This window comes from Aplidium turbinatum, chromosome 9 (genome assembly GCF_918807975.1).
Source record: "Aplidium turbinatum chromosome 9, kaAplTurb1.1, whole genome shotgun sequence".
Lineage (NCBI taxonomy): Eukaryota > Metazoa > Chordata > Ascidiacea > Aplousobranchia > Polyclinidae > Aplidium > Aplidium turbinatum.
Genome location: NC_137480.1, coordinates 16,233,047 through 16,245,824, shown reverse-complemented (window position 1 = coordinate 16,245,824; position 12,778 = coordinate 16,233,047). Strand labels below are relative to the sequence as shown.

The window sequence follows — 12,778 nt, the reverse complement described above, 5'->3', positions numbered from 1 at the left end:
ATAAATGGTTTCCTTCATGACACCACTAAATGCACCAAAACGAGTTTTCAAAAAGGCCGAAAACATGTGCATCATATAATGCAAAACATAAATTTTCTATTTTACAGGACTCCACATAAAATACGTTTGTATGGATGAAATGTTTACTCTAAACATGACATGCAATCATGCATATGACTACATGCAAACAAAACTAATATTAATTCATGAATTTTCATGACAGGTGAGACTAATTAGAAGGGTTTGGCATTTAATGCGAAAACAACTTGATGTTTACTTTTGATTGTATTCATGAATGAGACCATCATTACCAACTAGACATCGACTTGGCTACACACAAAATTAATTAACCATCATATGCAAAAAAATCTCACACATTCTAGCCATAAGGATCAAAGTGTTTAATTAACAAGAAAAACCTTAGTATGGTACCAGTCATGCAAAACTGAAAAACTTAAATTGAGTTAAAATAAGACACGAATACCTATCTCAACATGACAAAATGTTATTCATACTCATACAGAACTGTACGGCATAGGCTATGCACTGCAGTGAGTACAGTAGGCTACTACTAATTCTTAGGAAAAACAAACTACAACAGCTGCTTTGCACCACATGTGTTGGAAGCTCAGTATGTATGACAAACACCGAAGATAACCTTCTTACTCTTCACATCATCATGTGAGTATGAATCAGGGTTGTTGGTATTTTACCCGACCCAAAAAAACCCGGGTGGGTTTTTTTGATAAAACCCACTTAAAAAAACCCAAAAAAACCCATAAAAAAACCCAGAGCATCATATTTGTCCAGTTTTTATTAGAAAATTAAAAAAATGAACAAAAACACTACAAGGCACTTAAAACAAACTTTACATTAGGACTTAAGGATGTGAATTTAGGGGTGTTCAATTTCGATTATTTGAATATTCGGAATTCGAAATTCAATTTATTTTCGATTTCCGAATTTCGAATATCACAACTATTCACCACACTGCAAAATGTGATTTTATTAAAAGAAACGCTATGAAAATTCGCTAGAAAACACGAAAAAACGCCATGAAAATTTGCGAAAAATAAATACAAAATAACGTCTACAGCTCCAGGCCCATGTTGGTGTTTAAGAACACAAGCTGATCGACAATTCGACATGGTCACCAGTCAGTCGGGATCTCAGCTTCGTGACGGTCAGGCCAGCTTTTGAAAACGTCGCTCCGCTGGAGCCGAGGTCGCTGGGGTCACAAACACCTTCTCGGCTAGCTTTTTCAGCAGCGGTAGCTCGCCTTCGTTTGCTTTCCACCAGGAAAGCGGATCAGCTTGCCTAAAAGCAAGCTTCTGCTTCATAAAATAGGAAATCTCGTTTGAGATTGAGCTGATTTCATCATCATCACTGTTGTTGGAGTCTTCCATCTGGACCCTGCCCATGGAGAAGAGTTCCGTCAGAGTGGTCTGGCGTCTTCGCTCATCGCCTGTGTTGGCTCAACGTCGGGGCTATCGGAATCGGAAGAACTGACACCTCCCGTTGGCTGCACGCGCGTGGAAGACAACGACGTTGCGCACGACTTTTCTCAATGCACATGTGCAGGACTGGCCGTTGGACCCGCGAGAGCGTGTGATAGTCATGTGATCGGCGATGCGCATGCGTCGAAGTCTTTTTTTGCTTGCAAAATGCGACAAGACAGATTTCGCGCCACTCGCGCTACTTTCAACCGCGTTCAGCCGAAAGGACAGCTATAATTTCGAATATGCCTGATACGAAAACGAATTTTGAATATCACCTTAATAGAAATCAAATCGACATTGAACACCCCTAGATGTGATTGTGAAGTAAATTTCCAAGAATAAACTGAAAACGCAGTGGATATTGTACACTGTACAGTACACAAAAATCAAGTAATGTCACTTTGTGTACACTACACTAAAACTCATTTATGCAAAAAGGCCTTATAGTTAAACTGGTGAAAGTACTACTCTACTGTAGTCTGTATATGATGTGAAATGCACTTTAGGAGGCTATTTACCAATTACAGTTCTGGATTCTAACGCATGGCTGTTTCAGAGCATTTGCCTAAATGGCTATAGGCCACGTAATTGCTCAATTGCTCATCCATCACTATATATAATATATATATATATATAAATGATAAAAAATAAATATGATAAAAATAATAATAAATAAAAATAAATATTAAATATGATGGCATAAACGCTCCTTGCCTTCAAATCTAAAGCAAATGATGCAATAATGTGATTTCTACCACAGTAGCATCAACTTGGTATAGAAATCAGTGGATGATGCAACATCCAACTTGATCTTGAAATTAATAGATGATGCAACATTCAAGCAACTACAGGCCTTAGTGCATTATTTTATTGAGTTATGCAAGCATGTACTGTGAGTGAAAGGCACTTCATTCGTAAAAAGTAGTTTTGAGGTGAAATAAGCATGAATCTACCTTTTTTTTGCATCTTTTTTAAAAAACCTAATAAAACCTAAAAAAACCCGGGTTTTTTTAAAAAAACCCGGGCGGGTTGGGCTTTTTTAAAAAAACCCGGGTTTTTCTCAACCCTGGTATGGATGCTGATATTTGATGCAATTTTCTATTGATATATCTTGCAATAAAAGTATGCCAAGTGCTTCATAATTTAATAGAAAGTTATCCCATTGGCATGTTTGTAGAGAAGATCCTTCCAAGCTACCATGTATTCCTTTAACCGTCTCTAATGTGTGACACATGTTATCAACCGTACCATACATTTCAGGGGAAAGCTACAAATATTAATCAGTACTACAAATATTAACCGTACACTAAAATAAAAATTGAATTTAAATATGTTAAAGAAAAAACCTGCTGCTTGGTGACTAGATGAGCATAATTGTCAATAATTTCATCTTTTGTTTCTTCGCCAACACCCAAGCTCCTTAACATCTGACAAAACAGTGTAGCAATTAGTGTTACCGTACCTAATATATGTAGAATATAACATATTCTATATATATATAACGGATTCTATTTAAATAAGAACTTCTGATGATCCGTATAGGTGAAACAGGCTGTTAAGGTTTCAGATAGTAATAACTATATTTGATTTAGAATATAACATACGTACCTAATGTAATATATTAATATAGAGGTAAACTATATATACAGTGCCATGTGCATCTACTTGAGCAGTTGATTTCAAATTCAGTCAAGTTGATGTACATAAAATATTTAGGGTTTTGAACTCAAAAAATCTAGCTTTTTTTCAAACTTAAGCAGTAAAAGTTCTTGATCTTGAAAAATTAAAAATAGAAACTTGAAGATACTTTACAAACTCATACTGCAAAACAAGTTAACTCACAGCTTCTATGATAAATATTACTTCATAAAATATCGGCATGTTTTGAAACTTTATGACTTAAGGTCATTGTATGAGTACAAAGTAGCATGGATTTTTTGTACCAAGCAATTTGTTGATTAATATGAATGCCGGTTAGACCACATTAATTTAAGTACGCTTACAACAAACTGCATTTTGAAGGGAGCACTGTTGTAAATGTGAATCAAGGCTAAAAATGATAAATACCTTTTCCTTGCCTCGAAATGCTAACTTGGATACATTTCGTGTCAGTCTTGCTGTGTTATTCCGTTTCTCACTGCTTTCAGCCATTGTGTTTCTGTTGACTTCTATACACACACCACTTACTTTTTACAACACATTGAAAGTATTGAACACTGATAACAGTACACTATAATTTTAATACAGTTATAATCACAAATATATGACATTGTATATCATTAGCAGTTGGCTGTTACCAACATTTTTAGTTCACTTTAAATTTTTGTTCCCTTTCAAATTAATGAAAAAAAATGCAATGCATTTCTCCACTGCATTGGTATTTGAAACTTTTTATCTCCATCCGTGTTCTACTGTTCGTATTTCAATTTTTTTTGTCCACCCGTGTTTGGATATGAAACTTTTTTCTCTTCACTTGCATTTGCAAACTTTTTTTACAAACAATGCAAAGTCTCTCACATCTGACAAGAAATATTGCTGATAAAAACTGAATAAAAGTTTCACAAAAAATTTGCGCATCAACCTGTAAAAACTTGAAGACTAGCTCTATTATACCTACTTAAGAAGCAGTGTATTTAAATACAACTGCAAATATGTTTTAAGGCCTTGTTTGCATTGTTCTTACCTGAGTGAACACAAAAACACAATATTAACAGACCTCTTTAAAAACACAAATTTGTAACAGATTTTTTATTTTGGCTGCTAGGCATGAGAACTTGGCCACCGGGAGAAAGCTTTGGCAGGCCATGAAAATGAAGACTGTTAATTTTAAGCTTTTCAATAAATATCACAAATGTATATTTTGCACTGTTCGTTGTTTCAATCGTAAGAGCCCGTGAAACATTTTAGGAGATTAAAAAGGGCAGTGAGCAAAAAAGTTTAGGAAGCCCTGGTTTAGATGATGCGAATTTTAGCGCGAATAATGCAAAATTACATTTATCGGGCATGTTTACCGCAAACGCGGAATTGAACACTCGGTAATGATGGGGCGATTTCCTGGTCAGAGGCACCGGGGACGTCCACGTTTGGAAATCTTCAAAAATCTTTCAACATGGACAAACCAAAATTTTGAAAACCTAATTAGAAGTATGGACAATCGATCGTTGTGGAGACTCACGGTAGCCGACGCCTTATTCAGGCATGGCCGATGATGATGAATGCAAAAGAGGTCTGGCTCTAAAAGTAAAGTTAATATCCAGTCAACTTATAATTTTATGAACAATTTGATGACAAAAATAACTAATTTGCATAAGTCAAAGTTGTATTTTAATGATAATTAATTACATCTCAATCCAATGCAAGCAACCTTTTATATGACCGAATTGGCATGAAAGGCTTAATGGAAGGCCTATTAAAATCTTATTTAAACAGCCGTAAACAATAGTAATGTTTCTGCTGATGGCTTCAAATTAAAGCATGAAAATATCGCATGTTGTGTCCGGCAAGGATTTGTACTTACCATTGTTATTTATGCTTTACATAAATGTAAAATGTATAATACATCTTATAACAACTTTTGATTCTCAGCTATTGGCTGACGACACTGTTTTATTAATTGAAAGCAACCTGAGGTAGGCTATTGCAGTATGATACGACTTGGAAATATAGCAACGAAGAACTAATACAAAACTTCAAAAAAATCTGTGACAAACTTCATCGCATTTTCCGTCCCACCCTATGATAGTTGTAACAAGATCCCGGTATCAATTGTTCAAACTGGAAATTGGTCTTTTTATGTTCAAATTTCACAACAATTTACTACTAGTAGAGTGCTTCTCCAACCTTTTTCAAATATGTCAAAGAGGTTCACAGCCTGTCTACAAGAAACCATGATAATGATTCTCTATACATCCCATTGTTTTCAAAAACACTTGCTCAGCATTCAATACATCAATAGAGTTCACAGATGCGAAAACATGGAACGAATTTCCTTTTTCAATTGGAAAGATTAGGGTTAGGAACAACTTAAACTGAATCATGAACTTCAATTGTCGTAGCTCGTAGGCTATGCTGTGTGATGTGCACTTGTGCAGTCTGACCATAGAAAGAGCTCAATAGGCTACCTCGCTCTCCTGGGCCACATAGAAACGGGCTTTTGCCAGAGGATAGGTTTCTTTTATGTCCAGTTGTCTTTTTCCATCCTTTTATTATGATGATGACTGCTCATTGCTCAACAACATCAATATTGGATCTGGCAAAATCAATCCAAAATACTTTTGTTACGTTCTATTTATTTATTACAGTACTATTAAAGCGGAAAAGCGGCCGTCTTTAAAGTGCCTCCGACAGGAAAATAAATTTGCTAAATTTACCTAAGATACCAAAGAGATGACACTAACAAACTTCCCTGACCAACAAATCGTAAAAAATATCAACAGGCTACTAAGTTACACGCTTGCAAACTTTCGTTCACTTTCGGCAAATCTGGCATTCATTCAATTGCGAAAATAAAAACGGCAACCTCGCTGTGACGTCACCATAGGTGGGAAAGATACATTCTTTCTCTGTGGTGAGTTGGTAAGGTACGACTGCTCCAAAACGTCAATGTGTAGGGCTCTATTGGTCTAAAGCATGTGCAAAATGAGAATTACCGAAATGAAAAAGTCAACTGATTATTACTATCAGGTTTAGATCAAATAGATTGAGTTTATTCTTATCAAACAGTATCTCAATTCAATTGAAATTGCAGTTTTTCTAAACTCTTGTAGGGCTACAATTTGGATAATTTTTTATTTGTCCTAATCTGGCTATAGCCATTTGCAGTGTAACAGCAGTATCTCACAGACAGTACCCTTAATTTATGGTTGAGGTAATGCCTGGAAATTGCTGTTTACGTGACAGAGTCAGTGACAAAGACGTGTGCTATCTTTTCATGCTTTCAAACAAAACAAGGTGCTGAGAAGAAAATAGTCAAAGTTTTCTTCAAGTGTTCGAAAGTGGGATGGACCATACAAAACTAGTCGTATATTCTTCACTTCAATGGAGATGATTTTGTTAACACCACCAACCCGATTTGGATCTTCTCAGCAATGACTGGCGTGCTGGGAACTGTAGGTGGTGCGTTTGCCACAAGTGCGAGTCTATGTCCCAGCCCAATGAATGTGTATGTTGCCATGAAGTGCCACAGACGAAAGAACTTTTGAAGAAAGACGCATCTAGCTGTGTTACCAATTTGACCAATTTTGAGGCACACTTACATCCTGCAGTTCTGAGGACTTTTTTATGAGGAGCAGGAAGAACTGGAGAAAAAGCAATAAACCGAAAGGAGAAAACAGAGACCTATCAAAAGAGTAAGGATTAGGGTGGCTCTTATTTGGCAAAAAATGAAAAAAAATTGAATTTTGTGTGGGACACCCTTTTAAAAGGTGAGGTTGTAAGAAAAAATAACACCTGTAAAAAATTTTTGAATTTCAAATTGATTTAGAGGTGGCCCTCCCCCCCTAAAGTTTTGCGCCCTCCTCCAAAATACAAAACCTGCATATCTCAAAAACTGCTTGAGCTAGAGATACGGTTTTTGTGTCAAAAGATGCAGAAAGCATGATTTCCTATCTGCTTTCTGAACAGTGATTGCGTCTATCTTGAGTAGAAAAGCAGTTATTTAGAAAAAACCTGTTTTCGGTATTCTAGCACAAAACAGTGCTAAACAAGTATTGTGGCCCAACCTATTCAATTAACAAAGTTCATAAACTAACCTGTAAAACTGGTAAAGCAATAAACGAAATAAGTATTCTTTAACTTTTATGCATTCATGCATAGCTAAAATAACCGTTTTTTATCATATTCCTTGGAGAAACTCCTGAGCGTGGAATCCGCTTTCCAGCTTCAGGTGCTATGCATCGCACTTGTTGGATCCTGCTCATTGGACTGAAGATGGTGCATTTATTCAAGCTTTACACATGGCGAAGGGACTTTCAGTAGTGAATGACAGAGCAGAGAGAGGAGTTGCTCTAAGTCTAATCCAGGATTTTAACAAAATCTTAACTGAAGATGAGCCACAACTTCAGTTTCTTTTGCAAGTTGTTACTGAACACAGGAAACTGTTTCCAAATTCCAACAAGAACAATATTGTCGATTCTTCTTCGTTTAAACCTTCTTTGTTACTCCAGGGGTCAAGGGCTCTGTCTTTTACCACTCTTGGGCAGTGGCGATGCGGTTTAGATGCTTGAGCAAGTGTCGAGCAGCAATCCTTTGATTCGTCCATTTATCCATTGATTCGTCATCCAGTTCAAGCAGACCACGCACCCCATTTGGCGCAGTTACAGATGGTATGGTCTGTGGTTTGTTCCTCTTTGCCACACTCACAGATTGCGGATGGAGCCATCCCCCATTTGTGCATGTTGGAGCGGAATAGTCTGACTCCTGTAGGCTAGCCCAGTACGCAGGCGGTTGAGCCGCACCCAGGCCTTCCTTGGCAAATTATGCATTCCGGTTGGATGGGGGCTGGTGTCGGAGATACAACTTTAGAGTCTTGAGGAGTTCTTCTTCCACTCTGAGCTCCATTTGTTGTCCTCCCAGGTAGTCGCGCTGATGGATTGGTCTTCAGCGGTTTTCATCATGAGTTGTGCATCACATACAAATGGTTGTCTCGATTTCAGTTGCCGAGGATGCTCGATTGCTCGCTCATAGACTCATAGAGACTTGAGTGGAGCAAGTGGTTGGGGTTCGTAGTGCGGTGAGAAAGAGACGGGATGGCTTCTTCGCGACGAAACTCAGTTGGTTGCCTGCAAGGACAGGGAAATTGTCCGATGGTGTAGGTCGCAGACATCCTGTCACGATACGCAAGGCAATATGTAAAATATTGTCGATAATATCGCTTCTTCCAGTACTGACCAGAATTACATTTTGAAATGAATATTGTTACCAGTGTTCCCTCTAAGGTGCAAAAATTAAGACAAAAAAACGAAATTTTGTAGACGGTTTCGTGGTCACAAAAAAGGTTGTAAAATCAAGATTTGGTCAAATGCGTTTTTTCTAAATAACTGCTTTTCTACTCAAGGTAGATGCATTCAATGTTCAGAAAGCAGATAGAAAACCATGTTTTCTGCATCTTTTAACACAAAAACTGTATCTCTAGCTGAAGTGGTTTTCGAGATATGCAGATTTGGTATTTTGAGGGAGGGCACAGAACTTTAGGGGGGGAGGGCCACCTCTAAATCAACTTCAAATTTAAAAAAAATTTGCAAGAGTTATTTTTTCTGACAACCTCACCACTTGAAAGGGTGTCCCAAGCAAAATTCAAAAACTCAATTTTAAGAGCCACCCTAGTAAGGATGCTACATTAAGCTAAAAATACCCTCAACGTTAAAGAATGCACACTAAACGAAGTGATTTTATTTCCTTGCAGGCAGTATCAGTAATTAGTCGCTTACTGGCATATATTGGAGTGGATACTACAAGGTGGTGCTCTCGGAAGCAACAATCGGATTGTGCTGCCCTCATGCATTGTTTGGCGAATCCGAAACAATTTTCAAGTCCAGATGGCCGTTACACCGGATTTCAATGGCCAACTGAAGGCACATTATGAGAGAGAATTTTTATTTATTCATGAATAGTGATGAATGATGATGAATTAAATATGAATGATGATTCGTACGACTTCTTTATTTTTTACTTCAAGTATATTTTAGGTTTTGTAGGAACATATCCAGTATATATGCATACAGTTTTATTAAACTGCAAAAAACAATAAATCTTCGAAAAAAGTAACCGCTTGTACCAACTCCGACCAAACTGTGATCCACCAATTACATCTAGAAAGCATTTGTTTTATCCGTTGCTAACGACGCCCACCCACGATGACGTAACACCACCAAAGTCGTCCCAGAGCAGTGAAATATGGAGTTTCGCCTGTGGTGGCGCTGCGGAACTGTCGTTTTGTATAAATTTTGCCCTAACCAGTCGAGCTTCGAGGTTAAGATTAAAAAGTTCACTAAGCATAATTCTGCGCTAGAAAATGCTTAGAAAAGTTACTATACTTGGGTCCAACCTGTCAGGGGCACTTTAAATGTAACAAACCAGGGTTGCCAGATACTCAGGCTATAGTAAGGCCAAATCTATTATAAAATAAGGCCAAAAAAAGGCCAAATTTTTTATTTACTTCTAAGGCTAAATAAACGCTAACAACTTAATTGAAATATTTTTTGGAAAATGCCATTTTATGATCAAATATGACAGATAATAATTTAGCACTGTCAGAGCATAATGACCGGTTCGTTCGCATAATTTGATTAATGAAAAATTACTGTAGTAGCAGATGAACTAGAAACCATTATTACTTCAATTCATGAACAGTGTTATTCAGAACATCTAGCTAAGCAATAAGCATGAATTTGTCTTATTGAGTATATGTACCAGGGATGTTTACAACTATAGGATTGGAAACTATTTTCAGTGCTATACATGACTACAGAAGAATTATTAAAATAAAACACTGTTTGTATCAACTAAAGAATGTATAAAATTCAATTTTGCAATAACAATATAAAATATAGCCTTCACTCACATCAAAACTTATTTGATGTATAGAAGTTTAAAACCACAAATCTAAAAAATCAAAAATAAACGAATGCAAAGATTCCCTGTCGTTCTGTAGCATTTTGCGTATTGCAAACCGGATCAGAAGTAAACGTGGAGTGTTCAACAATCAGTGAAATGTGTTGTCGTAGGCTTTTATAATAAACTTATTCACAGACCAACCCAGTACGAAATCAATACGTTTAAGATGTCATAAGAACTAAAACTAATACTCGGTTTTGAAATTATTTAGCAGCAAACAAAATACGACAAGATTGCACAAATGGAATGCAAACACATCACATTAACAAACAAGGCAAGTGTATACTTTACGGTTTACGGCGGGTGCAACTTAATAGAACCGCCCCGTCCACCGCTAACACATTCTCTACTCTCTACCTATGTCTCTACTCACAAATTAAAATTAAAACGAATATAGGTCAGGCACTAAGTGATGATAAGTGATACTTTTATATTACAATTGAAATTGAATTTTGCTTAAAATAATACTTTTTAAGCCGGTCAAAACTTGCAGCCATAAAAAGGGCCAAATAAGGCCAGATTTTTTGGCCTTATTTGCATCAATTTTTTTAGGCCAACTGCAATTTAAAAAGGCCAATTTTCTGGAATTTGGCCTAAAAAAAGGCCATCTGGCAACTCTGTAGCAAACCTCGCATACGTACGTACGTAGCACAGACATCTAGATGTCTATGGTACGTAGCAAACCACAAAGTTGCCAGATGGTATTTTTTTTAATTGTTTAGTTTTAATTGTTTAATTTTTAAATTTAATTTGAATATGTTATTTGTTTAGTGTTGATGTCTTATTTTTATCAATAAAAAGGTATCAAAATCTCTGCTTTGTTGATTATGGTTAGTTATTAGTTTTGATATAAATACGTTTAAAGCAATGCCTTTGCGATCAACATTTGTGAGATGTTGAAAGGTAATATTAACGCAATATTTGGTAGTCAGACCAGGCCCGTAATTGCCGGGGGGGCTTGGGGGGGCAATGCCACCCCAAGCTCAAAGTAAAAACTCTGCCAGGCAAGCTACATTTGGTTTTCCAATTCCAAATGAGTAGCCTACGGTAATCCCAGACCCAAGACTTTCTATATCTAATTTTTTTTGATTCTCATATGTCACTTTGTACAATTATCTTGCTTGTAATTTTATAGTTGTTATGTACTGGTGGGGTAATAGTTATAGGGTTATTCCAGACAGACTGCACGATAATGATTTTTAAATTTGGGTGAGTTTTTTTGGCAAGGCATCTCAGGTAAAAGCAATTACAAAATGGAGTAGCCTAAGATGCTGGTTTTGGAAATATTGTCCATGAATATCTCTTAAAAACAAATAAATCAACATTGGTGTCAGCTTGGATAGCTGTTAGTGTTTTTTGACGTTTAGGCTACTGCCGAATATTACACCCCAAAGGGGATAAATTGGTTTGGTGGAGACCTGCACCAGACAAAGTCACGAGGGTCATTCCTGACAAAGTTGTGTGTTAAAAATATTGCATCCAGTGGCGTAGCCAAGGGGGGGTGGGGATTACAACCCCCCCCCCCCCCCCCTTTGGCACGTGTGATGCTTTCAGTCTAAAAAGAAATTGCCTAATTTTAAGCAAAACTGCATTAAAAGAGCGAGTTTTGTCAATACCCAACATTCAAACATCTCAGCCAGGATTTAGCAACAAGAAAACATAGAGACTTAGCTTTATTTCCGAAAAATGCCGAAGAAAACATGATCTTATTCTTTTGCTATGCCACCGGACAGCACAATTTTGCAGGAATATTCATACCCACATTTTTGTTGAAAATGCTCTTAGAATGTACGGTACCAAATTCAAAGCAATTTTTCAAAATTTTCCTGGGGAGGCCCCCCAGACTCCCCGCCGCTGGGTCGTCAAAAACCCCCCTTTACAAATTCCTGGCTACACGCCACTGATTGCATCTATTCTATTCTGCAATCATTTTGGCAGGAATTACCCATGTTTTGGCTGGAATTATCCCAATCATTCGAAATTACTGCTATCTAACACCTTGTGACTTTATAACATATGCCGTGCCTTTGCCCGAAAAACCGCAAATTAGACTAATTGCAACTACAAATGTTATGTGCATAGCCTTTTACTTCGCAACAGCTTTTGAGCCCCCCCCAAGCTAAAATGTATAATTACGGGCCTGAGTCAGACCCGGAGTCAGACATTCGGGAATCAGTACTTAATCCCTTAGACCAGTGATTCTCAAACTGTGTGCCGCGGCACACTAGTGTGCCGCAACAGATTCTCAAGTGTGCCGCGAATCTTTTTGAAATTTTGGAAAAGAACTGTATAAATATTTAAAATAAGCCATTCAAACAAGCATGCGACTTAAAAGCGCTTTAACTCCTTCAATAGCTGATAAATAAGCACATGTGACGATGAAACCTATTATGGCATTGCCGATACAGCAGGGTAATTGCCACGTCACTATTGGGCTGCTGTGTTAGCTATTGCTAACATTACTTCCAACCATTTGGAAGCAATGAATCAAGCAATCTTTCTGCAGAAGAACAGCTCATTTGATTTACGAAACGACCCATTTTTCAAACGCTGTTTCCACAAAAAAACTTGGATGCGTTTTGGCTGTCTGCTTCCAAATTCTATTTCATGATCCCGTGCAAAATCAATCAAAATTATATTGCCATTGCATCTTCATGGCTATGTGA

The 12,778-nt window shown here is 37.2% G+C and overlaps 1 protein-coding gene across 2 annotated transcripts in view; it reads right to left on the bottom strand.

Annotated features, from left to right (window-relative positions):
• The window catches only part of LOC145777450 (myc box-dependent-interacting protein 1-like), a 35,655-nt gene extending 23,378 nt beyond the window's left edge, over positions 1 to 12,277 (bottom strand). The window contains exons 1-3 of one of the 2 annotated variants that reach the window (XM_082588823.1): positions 12,264 to 12,277; positions 3,567 to 3,639; positions 2,846 to 2,926 (exon numbers count right to left, since the gene is read on the bottom strand). In XM_082588823.1, coding sequence (XP_082444949.1) covers positions 2,846 to 2,926; positions 3,567 to 3,639; positions 12,264 to 12,277 — 168 coding nt within the window. Of the gene's footprint in view, positions 1 to 2,845; positions 2,927 to 3,566; positions 3,709 to 12,263 lie in introns of those variants that run through there. The other variant, XM_082588824.1, reaches the window with a different exon arrangement.
• Between the last annotated feature and the right edge of the window lie 501 nt (positions 12,278 to 12,778).